General features: G+C 38.3%; 3 protein-coding genes across 4 annotated transcripts in view; 2 read left to right on the top strand and 1 right to left on the bottom strand.

The window, feature by feature from the left end:
- knl1 (kinetochore scaffold 1) overlaps positions 1-7,479 on the bottom strand; it is a 16,517-nt gene extending 9,038 nt beyond the window's left edge. Inside the window, exons 1-15 of the mRNA XM_008278370.1 lie at positions 7,335-7,479; positions 5,969-6,003; positions 5,815-5,851; positions 5,650-5,709; positions 5,433-5,515; positions 5,298-5,353; positions 5,193-5,214; positions 5,039-5,082; positions 4,868-4,914; positions 3,936-4,707; positions 3,328-3,380; positions 2,697-3,216; positions 2,047-2,099; positions 1,022-1,709; positions 654-706 (exon numbers count right to left, since the gene is read on the bottom strand). Coding sequence (XP_008276592.1) covers positions 654-706; positions 1,022-1,709; positions 2,047-2,099; positions 2,697-3,216; positions 3,328-3,380; positions 3,936-4,707; positions 4,868-4,914; positions 5,039-5,082; positions 5,193-5,214; positions 5,298-5,353; positions 5,433-5,515; positions 5,650-5,709; positions 5,815-5,851; positions 5,969-5,997 — 2,517 coding nt within the window. The 5' untranslated portion in view covers positions 5,998-6,003; positions 7,335-7,479. The remainder of the gene's footprint in view (positions 1-653; positions 707-1,021; positions 1,710-2,046; positions 2,100-2,696; positions 3,217-3,327; positions 3,381-3,935; positions 4,708-4,867; positions 4,915-5,038; positions 5,083-5,192; positions 5,215-5,297; positions 5,354-5,432; positions 5,516-5,649; positions 5,710-5,814; positions 5,852-5,968; positions 6,004-7,334) is intronic.
- Positions 7,480-7,750: 271 nt separating this feature from the next.
- Positions 7,751-11,001, top strand: knstrn (kinetochore localized astrin (SPAG5) binding protein). Of its 2 annotated transcripts, none has more exons than XM_008278354.1 (9): positions 7,751-7,819; positions 9,114-9,176; positions 9,292-9,412; positions 9,671-9,700; positions 9,785-9,884; positions 10,061-10,175; positions 10,257-10,318; positions 10,568-10,642; positions 10,763-11,001. In XM_008278354.1, exons 2-9 carry the CDS (start codon positions 9,158-9,160, stop codon positions 10,889-10,891), a joined length of 651 nt encoding a protein of 216 aa, XP_008276576.1. In that variant the 5' UTR covers positions 7,751-7,819; positions 9,114-9,157; the 3' UTR covers positions 10,892-11,001. The 2 variants fall into 2 exon arrangements, with proteins under 2 accessions (XP_008276576.1, XP_008276577.1); XM_008278355.1 differs by lacking the exon at positions 7,751-7,819 and adding an exon at positions 8,707-8,725.
- Positions 11,002-11,247: 246 nt separating this feature from the next.
- Positions 11,248-16,321, top strand: part of LOC103354819 (NACHT, LRR and PYD domains-containing protein 14-like) — a 20,692-nt gene continuing 15,618 nt past the window's right edge. The window contains exons 1-5 of the mRNA XM_008278369.1: positions 11,248-11,254; positions 11,361-12,348; positions 12,426-12,599; positions 12,978-13,151; positions 13,765-13,811. Coding sequence (XP_008276591.1) covers positions 11,248-11,254; positions 11,361-12,348; positions 12,426-12,599; positions 12,978-13,151; positions 13,765-13,811 — 1,390 coding nt within the window. The remainder of the gene's footprint in view (positions 11,255-11,360; positions 12,349-12,425; positions 12,600-12,977; positions 13,152-13,764; positions 13,812-16,321) is intronic.

Below are 16,321 nucleotides of genomic sequence, written 5' to 3'. Positions count from 1 at the left end.
GCCAAAGGGACAGTTTCTTTGAAGATCAAGACATGTTTATTCAATCGGTTTAATGGTTTTGCTTCGGTGAAATTTCACCTTTGTCGGTACGAAAAGCCACCCCATCAATAAAAGTTAACCGGAGGGTATACGGAGGATTCACTTATCATGATTTTTGAGTGACGACATGCTCTGCAACAATGCGATTCTTTTTGATGTGCCCTAATTAATTTCAAAATAACTCAGTGAAGCAGATCTCAGGTGAGCAGGTAACTGACAAAAAAACAAGCACATTGCTGGTTGACCAGGGTGTGATAATCTGCCACGCATGACCGACGTTCAGCCCGTGAGCCGTAGCGTTTGGGCCGACCGTGACTTTAAACGGGCAAAAGTTATTCCTGCAATCAATTTCGGGGAATTTCGTTAAGACAAAAAACAGGATGATGACATTATGCTATGACAATAAACGGCTTGTTTTACTATAAGTTATATAAGAAATGATTCGGGACTTTGATATTTTATGACTATAAATGAGATATTCTGTAAAACGGTATGACATTAATTGGGCAGCACTGTACAGTCAGTCATTTGATCCATTAACACAATACAAAAACTGGTGCAGCCATTTTTTTTATTAGGGAAAAAGACCAAAATAAGTGCATGTTCAAGCTTACCTGATGTATTTGCATCTCAGTCTTTAATGAAGGCTTGAATGAGGTTACCATACCTAAAAAATGGACATGGAAAAAATTGTGAAAAAGCAGGTCAAATTTATACAAAACAGCTATCTGACAATAATTCCCCTATTATGGTCCTTGCTGTCCATTTCTCATACATTGCATAAAAGGGAATTTCAAAACAAAGTTTTAAAGCCAAATAAATAATAATTCATATCATCCAGTTTTTGTCAAATTTAGTTCGTTTGGAGGTTTGCGTTCTCAGTTTCATCATTGTCCCAACACCGTAATTTCAGCTTAGTTACATGTCACACTCCACAGTTTGTGGTCTACAGTTGGGTCAGAAATGAGAAAGGTTTCCATACCTTTACAGTTAGATGGTCCAGGTGCTTCAGTGTTCTGCTGACTTGAAGTCGTCTCTGCCTGCTTCAGGTTACCACTTTGAGGATACATGTCTTTGTTGGGAAAAAGACACTTAAGAGGATCACCTGTGCCTAGGGTTTCTATATTTCGGCCTGTCTGAGTTTCCGTCATATCCATGAACACATCATTTTCCAAAATGCAACCTATCTGAGCTTCAGTTAAGTCCATGTTTATGTCATCCTCAGAAGAGATTGTACCTCTGCTAGAGAATGTTGCTGCATTTGGCATCATTCTTGCCACCACATTACTGACACTGGGGTCACTTGGTTTTGAGAGAGGTGGCAGGACGTTATTAGATGCTGGATTCAAACTGTGTGCTGATGAAGACCTGTTTCTAAGTGGACCAAAAGTCTCAGCTTCTTGTTTCTTCAGAGGAAGACTGGGATTTGATGCTAAATTACTGGCAATATTCACAGTGAGGCACTGGGTCAAATCCATAGCTGCATCATTTGTAGTGAACCTCAAAGTTTTCTCTCCACATGGGGGTAAAAAGTCCATATTTTGATGCGACTGCAGTTTGAAATTAGTGGCAATGTTGACAGTGTGACTTTGTGTCACATCCATACAGGCATCATCTGCAGAAAACCTCACTGTTTTCTCTCTGTAGTCATCTTCAGTGTCAAGTTTGTCCTGTAGAAAGAAAAAAAAAATTACATATTATTGAATTTATAAAACATATATTTCACCATTTCACCACAAAAAGTCAGTGTTTACAGTACAAGCCCACTTTAAGACTTCAACTTTCTGAATACACATTATTCAATGAAAGCACATCATGCAAATTGAAGTATTTTTTACATTACAATAGAACAGAATAGAATAGAATAGAATAGAAATTTATTGATCCTTCGGTGTAAACCTCAGGGAAATTGTTAATTTTTGTTAATTAGAATATTAACATAAATGTATGTTACTGAACATTCATTCATTTGTTAAAAAAAATGTTATAAGGGAATATTTATCTCACCTGATGTCTTTGCACTTCTGCCTTTAAAGATGGCTTCAATGAGGTTTCCATTCCTAAATGTGGAGATAAGGAATTACATAAAAAGAAAATTATCAAAAGACATCCCATTTAAAACTCAACAGAGTTGCAACAATTAGTTAATGGATCAGTTTTTCGACAAAGCATATTCAGCGACTTCTTGGATAATTAATTATAAAGTCTTTTTATGCAAAAACTTCTATTATTTCCAGCTTCTCAAATATGAAGACTCAGTGTTTTGTGTGTGAGAATATTTCATATCTTAAGGTTTCAGACTGTTGATTGGACATTTGAAGATGCCATCTTTAGTTTTAGACAGTTTACAACAGTTGTTTTTCACTATTTTCTGACATTTTAATACAGTGTTTTATTACACGTTTATAAATTACTATTAGAGCCAATAGTCTGCCAACAATATACATAAAACCATACATATGTAGCTGCAGCCTTAAACCAATTAGAAACTGAATTTATTCACTTCTCAAGTAGTTCTTATTGTTTTTTAGTCATATATAATCTACATTACAAAATAAATTGCTTTTTAACATTTTGTCAGATTTTTGACATTCATTTTTATCACTCTTGTTGGTCCTCAGTTCATTTGAGTCATGATCATCTGGTGGTTTCCATACCTTTATAGTTAGATGCCTCGCTGCTCCGTTGTCCTGGAGGAATATCTGGACTCTTCAGACTATCACAGTGGGGGAATATGCCTTGTGAGGGAAAAAGAAACTGAAAAGGGTCTTCTAAACCAATGCCTCCAATAATGCGTCCTGTTTGAGCTTCTGTCATATCCATGCTCACGTCATCTTCAGGGCAGATTGTGCTTAGCGACATATATTCTTTATCGACCTCAGCCCTTGGTGTTTTAAGCTGGGACAGGGAACCAATTGTGTTGGTAGTTTCAGCAGAAGACAATGCAGCAGTTGGTGTCATTCTGGCACTCACAGGATCACTACTGGGGTCACTTGGTTTAGAGAGGCTTGCGAGAAAGTTATTAAATCCTGGCTCAAAACTACTTGCTGATGTTTGGTCAGGAGCGAATGAACCACTGGCAATGTTCACTGTGTGACTCTGAGTCATGTCCATCAACTCGTCTGCAGTGAACACTATTGTCTTCTCCCTGCATTCAGGTTTTGCATCAGAGCTGACCTGAAAAACAAGGGACACATAGTAATCACATACTCACTAAAAAACGACTTCCATGTAATCATTAAAAACCATCAAAACTACATATTTTGGAAACTATACTGAAAAACTCACCTTATGTGTTGCATGAGGAGCATGTGGAAGATAGTTCATCAGGGGTTTCTTATCTAATTTTGGAAAATGAAATTTAAAAGACACGACTTAAAACAGAGCTCAAGTAACTGTGAAATTGTTGAGGTAAAAAAAAAAAAAAAAGTGCACGTTTTCACTGAACTTTCGTAAAGTTGTGAGACTCACAAGAGACAGATTTGGACATTTAAAAAGAGAGAGAGAAAAAAAGGAAACACAGAAGCAGAGGCCAAGACATGCAGACAAGTAGTTTCCATGAGTCATACTCCAAAAGCATAGGATACTCTGCCATAATAACACTCAGTCCTTTGTTAGGCCATTCTTTCGTAAGTATCTGCATTGTAAAGTTCACACCAGATTTCTGTTAAAAACTTATGTTTCATTACGTATTATTACGATGGAATATTTTGTCAAACTTGGCAAAGCTTTTCCAGAAAAAAAGACATTATTTTTGACAATTGTTTTGACATACTAATTGGTATTTCATATTACTAATAGTCTCACTTTGATGTGTAAAAGCTGTGGAGTGGCCCTTACAATTCAGTCAAGACAGCAAAAATGTTAAAACAATCACAACGTTAGAAACTTTATACCTTTAGGATCAGCTGATCCCCAGGTTCTACTGCTCTGCTGCTGGTTGGTCTTCATCCTCTCTGCTGTTGGTGATACTCTCTTGTCAAAGTGGGCGTACATGTCTTGAGTAGGAAAAAGACACTGAAAAGGATCATCATCGTCGTCGTTGACTCCCAGAATGCGGCCTGTCTGAGCTTCAGTTAAATCCATGGTCACATCATCTTTTGGACATAGTGCGCTTCCGTAAAAGGATTCTCTGATTCTTCTGCTGTTATTTAGTGACTTTTCAAGCACAGCGGAAACACAAGTGGGAGCCTGATTTTCTTTATCTACATCGGCTCTTTGCGTTTTAATCTGGGCCAGTGAGCTGCTTGCTTCTCCAGAGGATGTTCCATCCGACGCTGCCATTCTGGTGACGTTAATGCTGGGACCACTTGGTTTAGACAGACTTGCAAGGAAGTTTTCAAATCCAGGATCCATACAAGGCAATGATGCAGAAACGTTTCTCTTCTCTTCGCTTAAACTCATGTTCCTGCTTGCAGTTAGTGACCCACTGGTCATGTTTACAGTATGACTTAGGGTCATATCTGTGAATCCATCACCCACAGTGATCATGCCTCTTTTCTCCTTGCCAGTGGGTAAAATGCCATAGTTTTGAAGGGAAATATCTCCAAGTATTTCTGAATCACTGGCAATGTTTATAGTGTGGCTGTGGGTCATGTCCATGAATGCATCCTCTGTAGAAAACATCACCGTTTTCTCCCCAAAGTCATCCATCGTGTCAAAGTTGACCTAGTAAAGTGACAAAACTTTATGTCAATTAAATATCAAGTTTTACACATAAAACTGTGATACTGTAATAAACTAATTCAGCCATTTGGTGGCTGAGACAGTGGTGAGAAACACAAAATTAGCAAAACATTAAGTAAAACATCAGACACGTCAAACTCACCTTTTGTTGAGAAGTATGCAGAGGGGCCTTCAAAAGGGTTTCCATACCTAAATTTGGAGATCTGGATTTAGTAATAGTGATCTTACACAGCAACAGATAATGTGAGCATCTGCTGCTTGAAGTAAGTACAAACACAAAGCTAAACAAATAAAACCAAAACAATATTCCCACCCAGGATTTGTTGGCTCCCATCATCAGTGACGGCCGCCTGGATCCTAATGTAAGAAAAAAAAAAAAGAGTATTTATATTAAAACAGATGAATTGGACTGGACCGACAAAACTGTAGTCTGAATAGGCAGGGCCTGAAGGGTCATATCATCCTACCTGTTCTGTGTGGTGTCTGCTGCTGTGGAATAGCACAGTACAAATATTACAAAGCTGCTTAAAATGTTTTAACTACATGCTTATCTATATTACTATATTACATACCTGCTGTTCCTAACTCTTGTAAAGGAGTTTGGCCAGGGGAGGCATTTTTGGCATCCCTACAAAGAAAAGATTATTGATTTGTTTGACTTGTTACATATATTCTAGTGTAAAATGGGCTACTTTTGAGCAACTCACTTAGAAAACAGGAGAACATCATTGGCAGGGGCAAAGCTGACTCTCCTCGAATTCCTCTTTTCCACTGGTTTGGCACATTCCACCTAAGTAGAAATAAATATAACATAGCTGTTAAGGTACATAACCACAAAGTTAACATTACTCAGTTTTATTCTTTTATGCTTAAAAGGATGAGTTTTACAACAGCCAGACGCTAATCAGAAAGCAATCCCTTTACCACATTTTCCTGTTGCTCTGGGTCAGGGAATCTGGTTGATTTCCGTGGTGCTTTTAAAATCTAAAAAAAACAAAAACAAATGCAAACAATAGTTTAGGTCAATCATTTGTTGACAACAGGTTAAAGAAAAAGTACTGTGTCTGTCAAATCATTTCTCACACTAACCGAGGAAATACGTCGTTTGGAAAATCCGCTGCCTTCACTGTAACACGAAGCACGTATTAGTTAACACAACTTTTAAAGAGGTAAATGCATGTTGCTTTGAAGTTCAGGCACAAAACACTAACTGCTCTCTCTCAACATCACAATTGTCACTCACAGATTCTTGGTAGGATCCAGAGGCTCCATCTTCAACTGTAGAACATAAAAATAGCATTTTAATACAGAAATAAGCTTCTGCAGTATCAGAACACTCAAGTCTGTAAGACACAGCGTTCTCTACTGGCAAATTTGAGTTGAACCTCAGTGATGTACTGCATGATTAGCCATATTTAGCCACAGAATTCAAAACTGAAAACATTATTCGGGGGCTCACAGGTAGATCAGGTGTGCAAGAGTAACAAACAGGTGTCGTGGTAATCGCAAAAGTGTGTTGTTGTGAAACTTTGATATTTCTTGTAACCAAATAGTTTTTGACACCAAACATGTTGATATTTAGGGTGATTACAGACAATATTATAGTGCTGCTTCTTAAGTTTAGGCTGTATGTGTTTGATATGTCAAATATCCTTCTTTAGATTGTAATGAAAACATTTTGCAATTATCCTGCAGGCTATGAGCTATAAAACACAGCCCACATAAATTAACTCATGCCATCTGATGTAATAATAATATTTCAGTTACAGTGTGGAGTTTGCATGTTCTCCCTGTGCAGCATGGGTTCTCTCCGGGTTCTCCGGCTTCCTCGCACAGTCCAAAAACACGTTGAGGTTAATTGGTGATTCTAAATTGTCTGTAGGTATGAATGTCAGTGTGCTTGTCTGTATGTCTTGGTGATAGACTGGCGACCTGTCCAGGATGAACTCTCCCTTCACCCTGAGTCAGCTGGGATAGACTCCAGTTCTACAGAGGATAAAGCAATGTACCGATAATGGATGGATGGATGTATTGGCTGCAATCACTGCATTATATGAGTTTAGTTGCTCTTTAAAAACTATTTCAAGTCGTAAGAAACTGGACCTGTTATAATCTAGTACTTAGAGCAGGCAAAATATTGCAGAGACAAGACGATCAAATTGAAATTGGTACGTGAATGAAAGGGTGACCATCTCAACGTCATCATAATAGACCAAGTCTCTGTCATTCAATCTCTCTCCGCCTCAAAACATCGTGGAAACAGGGGACTGGGGATAAACAAAGATTTTAGGCTTCTGAAAACAGTTTAGCTTTCCTAACAAGACCACTGCGTTAATCTGCTGCGAAACGTAATTTTAACTGCGTACAACGGTATGCATTTCCCTTTGTCAACAAACACCGCCCTTTCCAACGCAAACACCAATTTCTGAATATCTTGCATTTCTCTCCATTTTTATACAAACAAGCTTTTAATGTTTACTGACCTCACGAGCGAGGATAGAAAACTTGGACCCTGGTGTACTTTAATTGTGGCTAACGTTACTGTTAGCTTGCTATTGACAAATTACCAAGAAAATAACTGAACATCAAAGAAATATCGCAGCACATACCTTGTAATTGTTGTGAGCGGATCCTCCGCGTTTTGCAACGAAAAAAATCGTGTTCTCAGTTGCTACCTAACTTTAAACAGTTTTCATGGCGCTTATTTTTAGCAGGATCGATGTGCGAACACACAACCTGAAGCTAACGTCAACGAGCCTCGATGCTAACGTCTTGAGTTTTGAATTTAGCCGCCTCCACGCGTGCGCAGTAGAGTCCTGTGGAGGGTTGCCCCTGTTCTCTATATTTATTCGATTTCTTTGCTTATTCCAGTAAATATAGTCGAGTATGTTTAAGTCTGTGTATATTTTTTCATATTCTCTAATGAAGAAATACAAACCTTTTGACGACCAGAAATATAGAAAAGTCGTATAACGTATACAGGAAGTGACGTCACCAAACGGGAAGTGACCGCAGAGGGCGGGACGTTTTTAAAATTGTTGCGGCTCCGTTTGTTTGACTGTTGACAAATCCCATTTTCAACGTGTCCACAAAGGTAGGCGTTAATATAGTTTTATTGAACCAAGTCAAACATAGTTGTATGTTTTGGTTAATGTAGGACGCGTAAGTCTCACCAAACCAAATCTAGCGCGATTATGTTGCAGCAAGTGTTGTTTTGAGGAGAGCTAGCTAAAGTCCGTTCAAAATCTGTTCATTTTTATGTTTCGGCTAATAGCTAATGTATGTGGTGTTGTGATTTATAACCTTCCTATTAAGTCTTTAGAAGTGACAGTTGTATTAAAGAGCTTAGTGGTGATTTTACCTCCACCAAACGAAACCTGAGCCCCCTCAAACAAAATGTCAACCGTGCTGTAGAGAGAAAATACATGAAATCACATCAAAGTAATTGGTAGTCTTTTTAATGTATTTTTTTTTTTTTATGTGTTAGTTTGTCTGTCTTAATCTTCTGTTAACAAAATGTGTAATTTGATTGATGTGGACATTTGTAGGATGTTTCCTTTTTAAATTTTCAGCCTTCCTGTTCTGGGCACTGTGTGTACTAACAGAATGTGGATTTGATCATTTGTGCTCTACATTTAAGCTGAAGATCCCCTTTTTTCCTTCCCGTGGCGTTCCGGTTGATTGTTTTGGTAAAAATATCTAATTGCAATTTATTTTGACAGATATTGCAATCAATTATTTTAATGGCTGATTAATTAGTCAGTTATTGTCTTTGTTATTATTTGATCAGTTGCTTGGTCTATAAAATGTAAGAAAATGATGACAAAAGTCCATCAGTGTACTAAAACCAAGATTACATCCTCTAATGTCTTGTTTTTTGTTTTTTTTTTAAACCAAAAAATATTCAGTTTGTCATCATAGAGGAGTAAAGAAACCTGAAACCATTTACATTTAAGAAGAATTTGGACTTCATCGTTCTAAAAAACAATTACTAAAACTGGTAAGCTTACTGGCAGTTACTGTAATAGCTGAAAACGAAATGATTATTTGTTGCAGAATTGCAGAACACTTATCCTAAATTGCAGCCTTGACAATTAGTTTAAAAAAGCAATTCATCTTTCAGCCCAACCGTACAAAATGTATTGGCGCATGCTTTTGTAAAGCAAGTTGACTTTTTGTTGACCACAAAAAAAGATTTTGGAATCGACTGACTGTAGAAAACATCCTTTCACTGCATATATTTCGGAAAACAATAATTAAACAACTTGGTAATGAAATTAGGAACACTCAAATATGTGGTCTTCTATGGGGTAATAGCTTTATCAACTTCTTCTGTGTCTTGTTTTTATATATATATATATAGTTTATCAGATTGTTTCTCCATACAGGGACCTCTATCATTGCTGGCATTGTATCCATTGTGGAGAGAGCCATGTCACAAATACCAAGAGGTGAGCTGAATCAGTTGTTCTTTCACTTTGCTGGTGATTTTAATCAATGTGCATGATATAAACAAAACTGTTGTATGATTAACAATCATCCTTCTTCCACCTCTCCACTTACCAGCAGAAACAAAGAAAACAGGTCATAGACTTGAATCCAAAGACAAAGCAACTCTATCCACAGCAGCAAATACTGTCCAGAAATCAGATGGTATCCTTAAACCCCAAAAAGAAAACATAGCAAGGTAAGAAACAGCTAATTTACAAAATAAAAATATATGCTTGCAATTTCCCTCGTTATGGTAAGAAGGCAAGGAGAGGCACACAACCTGGAAAGAAATAAACTGACAGGTGATCTCTTCTCTTGTCTTTTTGCCATTATTTGGTGTAAAACATAAAAAATGTGTGCCTGTGGGTTTAAATCTGTCCTCTGGTACCTACTGGACTCTGTGTTGCTTCTTTGCTACTGAATTCTGTCATTTAATTCACCTTTTGTCTTACAGGAAAAATGTTGCTCCTAAAGTTTACAAAGGGTAAGTCAGACATTATACTGCACATCCTGAACATGCAATAGGCTTCAGACATTTTTCCCACAACTTTATTGTATCTTTTAACAGGGTTTCCACCAGGTACGGTCAACAGGCAGAGCTCAAGGAACAAAATCAACATTTGATGGCTGCCAATGAGGAGCTGCAGAAAAACCTGTCAGAGACACAGGTACAGAGTACATTTACTAAGACCTAATAGAACTATATTTATACTAAAGTTCTATTTTTGAATGCACCTGTCTCTTGATAGAATGCCAGTCATATGTGTTGTCAGCTACAGCTGTGGTACAACATTTATTTATTTAATCATATTCTGCAAAATCTAAAGTTATTTCTATGTTACAGCAAAAAGTAGCTGAGCTGGAGCTGCAGTTCAATGACCTTGAAAAGGAAAATGCAGAGGTCCAGAAAAACCTGAAGGACTGTCATGTTCTCCTAGTTTCTGCCAAAATAGACCCAGGTGAATTATACATGTCTCCACTTCATTTTTTACTTTTGTCAGCCACATTACTTGATAGAAATTAACGTGTTTGATTTTTAGTTTTAGGAGAAAGGGTCGGTGATGCTGCACAACAGAATGAAGATCAAAGGAAAGAAGCTATGGTACCTTTATTTTATTTCAGTTTAACTGACGATATATACGCAGTCATGCTTTATTTTTCATATACAAACGTCATTTCAAACTCACACAAATAACTTTAAACTTGAATATATGTAAAATTAAAAAGCATGCTCTTATTAAATTGTTCCATGCTATGTAACCACACAAGTTAAAAAAAAATATTGTAACGACAGTATACTTGTACACACACACACACAGCCAACTAAACATCTCTACTGCCTCTATTTCAGGGTATTTCTGCTGAGCTGCTGAATGAATTAAAGGCCTTTGGTGATATGTCATCACAGCAACGTGCTCAGCTGGAGGTGAATCTTTTTCTGCTCCCAGTTTTTACTGCCCTGTTACTTTCATTGACCAATGTAATGTTGCTATTTGCTGGTAAGCTGTGAATTCTTTTTACATTTTTATTTTTTACAAACTTTCAGGAGATCCAGACAACAATGACAGACCTTGCGAAAGCACGAGAACATATGATGCAGGAAAGGGAGGATTTCTCTCTTCAGGTGGCTGAAATAGAAAACGCTCTCAAAGAAGCAGAAGCTCTCTTATTGTAAATGTGTTAATATTCCTCAATTTAATGAGTCTTTTAGAAAAGCTTTGTATATGTTGCATGCATTATATTGCTACTGTAACTGAAACTAAATAAAGAATTCTTATTTACTCATGTGTCTCCTTCCTTCATATTTCAAACAGTGAAAACACAGTTTTACACACAGCAGGTAGAACACGATGCACAATATCTTAAATATCATCTCATTTAGCTTTGCTTATGTCTCATCTAAAAAGATTATTATTATTTTATTTTTTTACAATATATAACCAACTGAAGATATTGTATGTAAGAGCTGATAAAGCTGCACAAAGTAGTTTCTGGTCTTAACCCTCCAATCTTTGGGGTCAATTTCACCCCATGCAATGTTTAACATCTCTAAATAAGTCATTGACATACATTTTTCAGTTTTATTTAAAGGGCTATTTACGCATAAACTTGGGTAACAATTTTAATGATGATATATTCTTGAGGTTTNTCACGAAGCCTCCACATCATGTGCCACATCCCAGTGTTCTGCTGGATCACTGCTACAGTTCTGGAGGAGCTGCTGGGAAGCCGAGAGGGAGGAGAGCTGCCCAGCACCCTGACTGAGATGTACATCCACTACCTGGTGGTTCAGGCCAAAGTCAAGAAGATCAAGTATGACAGAGGAGCTGAGACAGATCCATACTGGAGTCCAGACAGCAGGAGGATGGTTGAGTCTCTAGGAAAACTGGCTTTTAAGCAGCTGCAGAACGGAAACCTGATCTTCTATGAGTCCGACCTGACAGAGTGTGGCATCGATATGAGAACAGCCTCAGTGTACTCAGGAGTGTTCACACAGATCTTTAAAGAGGAGAGAGGGCTGTACCAGGACAAGGTGTTCTGCTTCGTCCATCTGAGCGTTCAGGAGTTTCTGGCTGCTCTTCATGTCCATCAGACCTTCATCAACTCTGAAATCAACATGCTGGAAAAAGAACAAACAACATCCCGTTGGTCTGAACTGTTTCAAAGCAAATCATCAGTTTTCTACCAGAGAGCTGTGGATGAGGCCTTACAGAGTCCCAACGGACACCTGGACTTGTTCCTGCGCTTCCTCCTGGGTCTGTCACTGCCTTCCAATCAGAATCTCCTACGAGGCCTGCTGACACAGACAGGAAGTGACTCATGGACCAATCAGAAAACAGTGGAGTACATCAAGGAGAAGATCAGTGAGAATGTGTCTGCAGAGAGAAGCATCAATCTGTTCCACTGTCTGAATGAAGTTAAGGATGTTTCTCTAGTGGAGGAGATCCAACAGTCCCTGAGATCAGGACGTCTGTCCACAGATGAACTGTCTCCTGCTCAGTGGTCGGCTCTGGGCTTCGTCTTACTGTCATCAGGAGAAGATCTGGACGTGTTTGACCTGAAGAAATACTCTGCTTCAGAGGAGGTTCTTCTGAGACTGCTGCCAGTGGTCAAAGCCTCCAGCAAAGTTCTGTAAGTAGTTGGAGACTGAACATACTTTTTCATTATTCTGCTGTTTTTTCAGTATCATCTTCTTCTTGTCTCTTCAGACTGAGTGGCTGTAATCTGTCAGAGAGAAGCTGTGAAGCTCTGTCCTCAGTCCTCAGCTCCCAGTCCTCCAGTGTGACAGAGCTGGACCTGACTAACAACAACCTGCAGGATTCAGGAGTGAAGAGTCTTTCTGCTGGACTGGAGAGTCCACATTGTAAACTGGAGACTCTCAGGTCAGGATTCACACTTTGAAACTGATCTGATTTATATCAGTGGATAAACAGCTAAACTGTGTACAATCATTTCTGCTGATGTGATTCATCAAATTACCTTTTACTGAACTTCAGCAGGATTTTCTAAACTGAAAGATTAAATTGTCCGTGGACATATTATTATATTATCTATTATACATTAGAATTATTATATTTCTATTTCATATTCAGTTTTTGAATTTTAAAATCCCACTAATTATTGTTCAGGTTGATTCTTTATTTAGTTTGGATGCATCAAATCTGCACCAAAATGTAGCTGAAATACAAAGAAGAAAACAAAGAGTGACAAACATGCAGCCAAGTGTCGTCAGTCAGGTTTGTGTTGTTTTGTGTGTGCAGGCTGTCAGGCTGTCTGATCACAGAGGAAGGCTGTGCTTCTCTGGCCTCAGCTGTGAGACACAAGCCCTCAAACCTGAGAAAGCTGGACCTGAGCTACAACCATCCAGGAGACGCAGGAAAGAAGCTGCTGTCAGCTTCACTGGAGAATCCACACTGTAGACTGGACACTCTCAGGTACGGACACTCTCAGGATACAGACAGTCAGACAGTCTCAGGTACAGACAGATGGAAACTCTCAGGTACGGACACACTCTTTGGTACAGACAGACGGACACCCTCAGGTACAGACAGACAGACAGACACTCGGAGGTACAGACGGACACTCTCAGGTACAGACACACAGATGAACACTATCAGATACAGACAGATGGACACTCTCAGGTACAGACAGACGGACAGTCTCAGGGACATATACACAGACTGACACTCTCAGGTACAGACACACAGACAGACATGCTCAGGTACAGACAGACGGACACTCTCAGGTACAGTCTGACAGACACTCTCAGGCACAGACGGACACGCTCAGGTACAGACACACAGACACTTCAGGTACGGACAAACAGACACTGAGGTACAGATGGATACTCTTAGGTACAGACAGACAGACACTCTCAGGGACATACACAGACGGACACTCTCAGGTACAGACAGACATTCATGTGTGAGGTGTATCTGTTTCATGGTGGACTAGTCCTTCATCAGTGTGTAACAGCTGACAGCGATGTAACGTCCATGTGTGCTCCTGGAAGGCTTTCTGCTGCTCTGACCGTCCTCCTCCTTTCAGGCTGACACCTGCTGGAGTCCGATGGTTGACTCCAGGTCTGAGGAAATGTAAGTGTTTTAATGGGGTTCATGGAAACAAAGAAGCACATTCAACCATCTTCAAACTGTCACATCTCTGAGGTCATCGTCAAAGGTTTAATTCTGATCACATGATCAAACATAATGTGCTTCTTCTCATAATGTGCTTGTTCTCTCCATCAGATTCCTGTGAACTCACAGTCGACACAAACACAGTAAACAGGAACCTCAAATTGTCTGACAACAACAGGAAGGTGACACGTGTGAAGGAGGTTCAGTTGTATCCTGTTCATCCAGACAGGTTTGACTGGTGTCAGCTGCTGTGTAGAACTGATCTGACTGGTCGCTGTTACTGGGAGGTTGAGTGGAGAGGAAAGGTCAATATATCAGTGAGTTACAGAGGAATCAGAAGGAGAGGAGACCTTAATGACTGTGTGTTTGGACGTAATCATCAGTCCTGGACTCTGACATGCTCTGATGGTGGTTACTCTGTCAGACACAATAACAGAAAAACATCCATCAGGTCTTCAGTCTCTCACAGAGTATCAGTTTATGTGGACTGTCCTGCTGGAACTCTGTCCTTCTACAGAGTCTCCTCTGACTCTCTGATACACCTCCACACCTTCAACACCACATTCACTGAACCTCTGTATCCTGGATTTGGGTTCTGGTCTGGTTCCTCAGTGTGTCTGTGTTGAGTTCAGTATCCAGAGTGTCCTCCTGTTAGAGAAACAGTTTCCCTGTTGAACAGATAGTTCAGTCTCTACATGTCTCTGTCACTCAGAAACATGTGTTCAGATCCAAGATTTAACAAAACATTAAACTATGACATTATTTTACAACAAACTATCCTGTGTGATATGATAAACTGCAACATGACATCTGTAGTGAAATCTTTACAGCATCCAGATCTTTTATATTTTTCATCATGAAAACATGATATACTGTGACATTTTAAGCATATAACACTGCTGGGTTTTTTTGTTTGTTTTCTTTTTTTTGGTTTGGTTTTTACAACATACCTTAATACAACATTTACTTTTACTGATTTACTTTATTTTGAGATTTTTGTATCCATGAATGGTGGTCAGGGAGAAAGACTTCAGGACCTGCTGAGAAAATGCCTTTTTAATCTCATGAAAGGTTTTGTCTCTGTAAAGAAAGAAAATTTTCTAAAATTGTATGAAAATGTACCAAAGACTAAATTTACAGAACTGTATATAACCAACCAGTGGAATAAATTCCTCAGTTTTTGGTTCAATAAAAAAGTCTGTTACACATGTGTTTTTCCTTTGAGAATCTGGATGAACTTTACTACTATCCATATTATAAACAATAACAAATTGATCAACAACCAGCAAATAGTTTGTTGTGTTTTAAAATTTCAATTTCATTTATATCATTTTCTTCATGATGCAATAATATTTTCAATCAATCAATCAATCAATTAATCAATCAATCAGTCAGACTTTATTCATAAAACACTTCGAAAAAAATGCAACACAAAGTGCTTTACAGATAACAGGAAAAAAAAATGCTATGAAACAGTACAAACAATCCTGACATTGTTCTATATAACACATGTGATCAGGAAACACCAAGTGAGATGAAATGAAATAAAAATAAGCTGGAAAAATAACTGAAATCAAATAAATCAAGTATCTATTATTAAAATAGGGATAGATGAAGATAGACTAAAAGTTAAAAAAAATTTAATAGAATAAGAAATGATGAAAATGAAGTGATAAATTACATTAAATAGATTAAAATATGTAAATAGGTGAATAAATAGAAAATTAAATACAGAAAATTATTACTGGGAAGAGGAATAAATAAATAAAATCTATCAAATCAATCAAAAGGCTGACTGAAAAGGTAGATTCTTGAGCTTGCTTTTAAAAACATCAACACTCTGCTGTCCTCAGGTCTTCTGCTGTTCCACAGATGTTATAACAAAATGCTGCCTGAATGTAGGTTTATGTTCTGGCTTCAGGTTTAATTAAAAAGCCACGACCAGAAGACCTGAGGGTTCTTGAGGGTTCATAACGTAAAAGCAAATCTGATAAATACGAAGGACCAAGACCATTAGGAACTTTATAAACTAATAAAAGGATCTTAAAATCAATTGTAAAAGAGACACGTAACCAGAGACTTTAAAAATAGTGTAATATGAGCTCTCCTCTGGTCTTCGATAGAACTCGTGCTGCCGAGTTCTGAAGTAGTTGGAGTCTTCTATTGGAGACCAGACAGTGCAACATTACAATAATCAGTGCTGCATGTAATAAAAACATCTATTAGAGTATCTCCATTAGTTTTAGAGAGGACTGGTCACAGTCTGGCAATGATTTTTTAGTGATAAAAAGACATCTTGGTAATATTTTTAATGTGGGCCTCAAACTTGACTGCTGAGTCCAAGATTTTTAACTTGTTTTCATGGTTTTAATGCCAGAGCTTGTGGTTGTGAACTGAGATCGTCCCTCTGAGCTTCAGTTCCAATGACCAGAGGCTCAGTTTTGTCCTGGTGGAGTTGTAAAAAGTTC

This window comes from Stegastes partitus, unplaced genomic scaffold (assembly GCF_000690725.1).
Source record: "Stegastes partitus isolate 25-593 unplaced genomic scaffold, Stegastes_partitus-1.0.2 Scaffold121, whole genome shotgun sequence".
In the NCBI taxonomy this organism is placed as follows: Eukaryota; Metazoa; Chordata; class Actinopteri; family Pomacentridae; genus Stegastes; species Stegastes partitus.
This window is presented reverse-complemented; position numbering and strand designations above follow the sequence as displayed.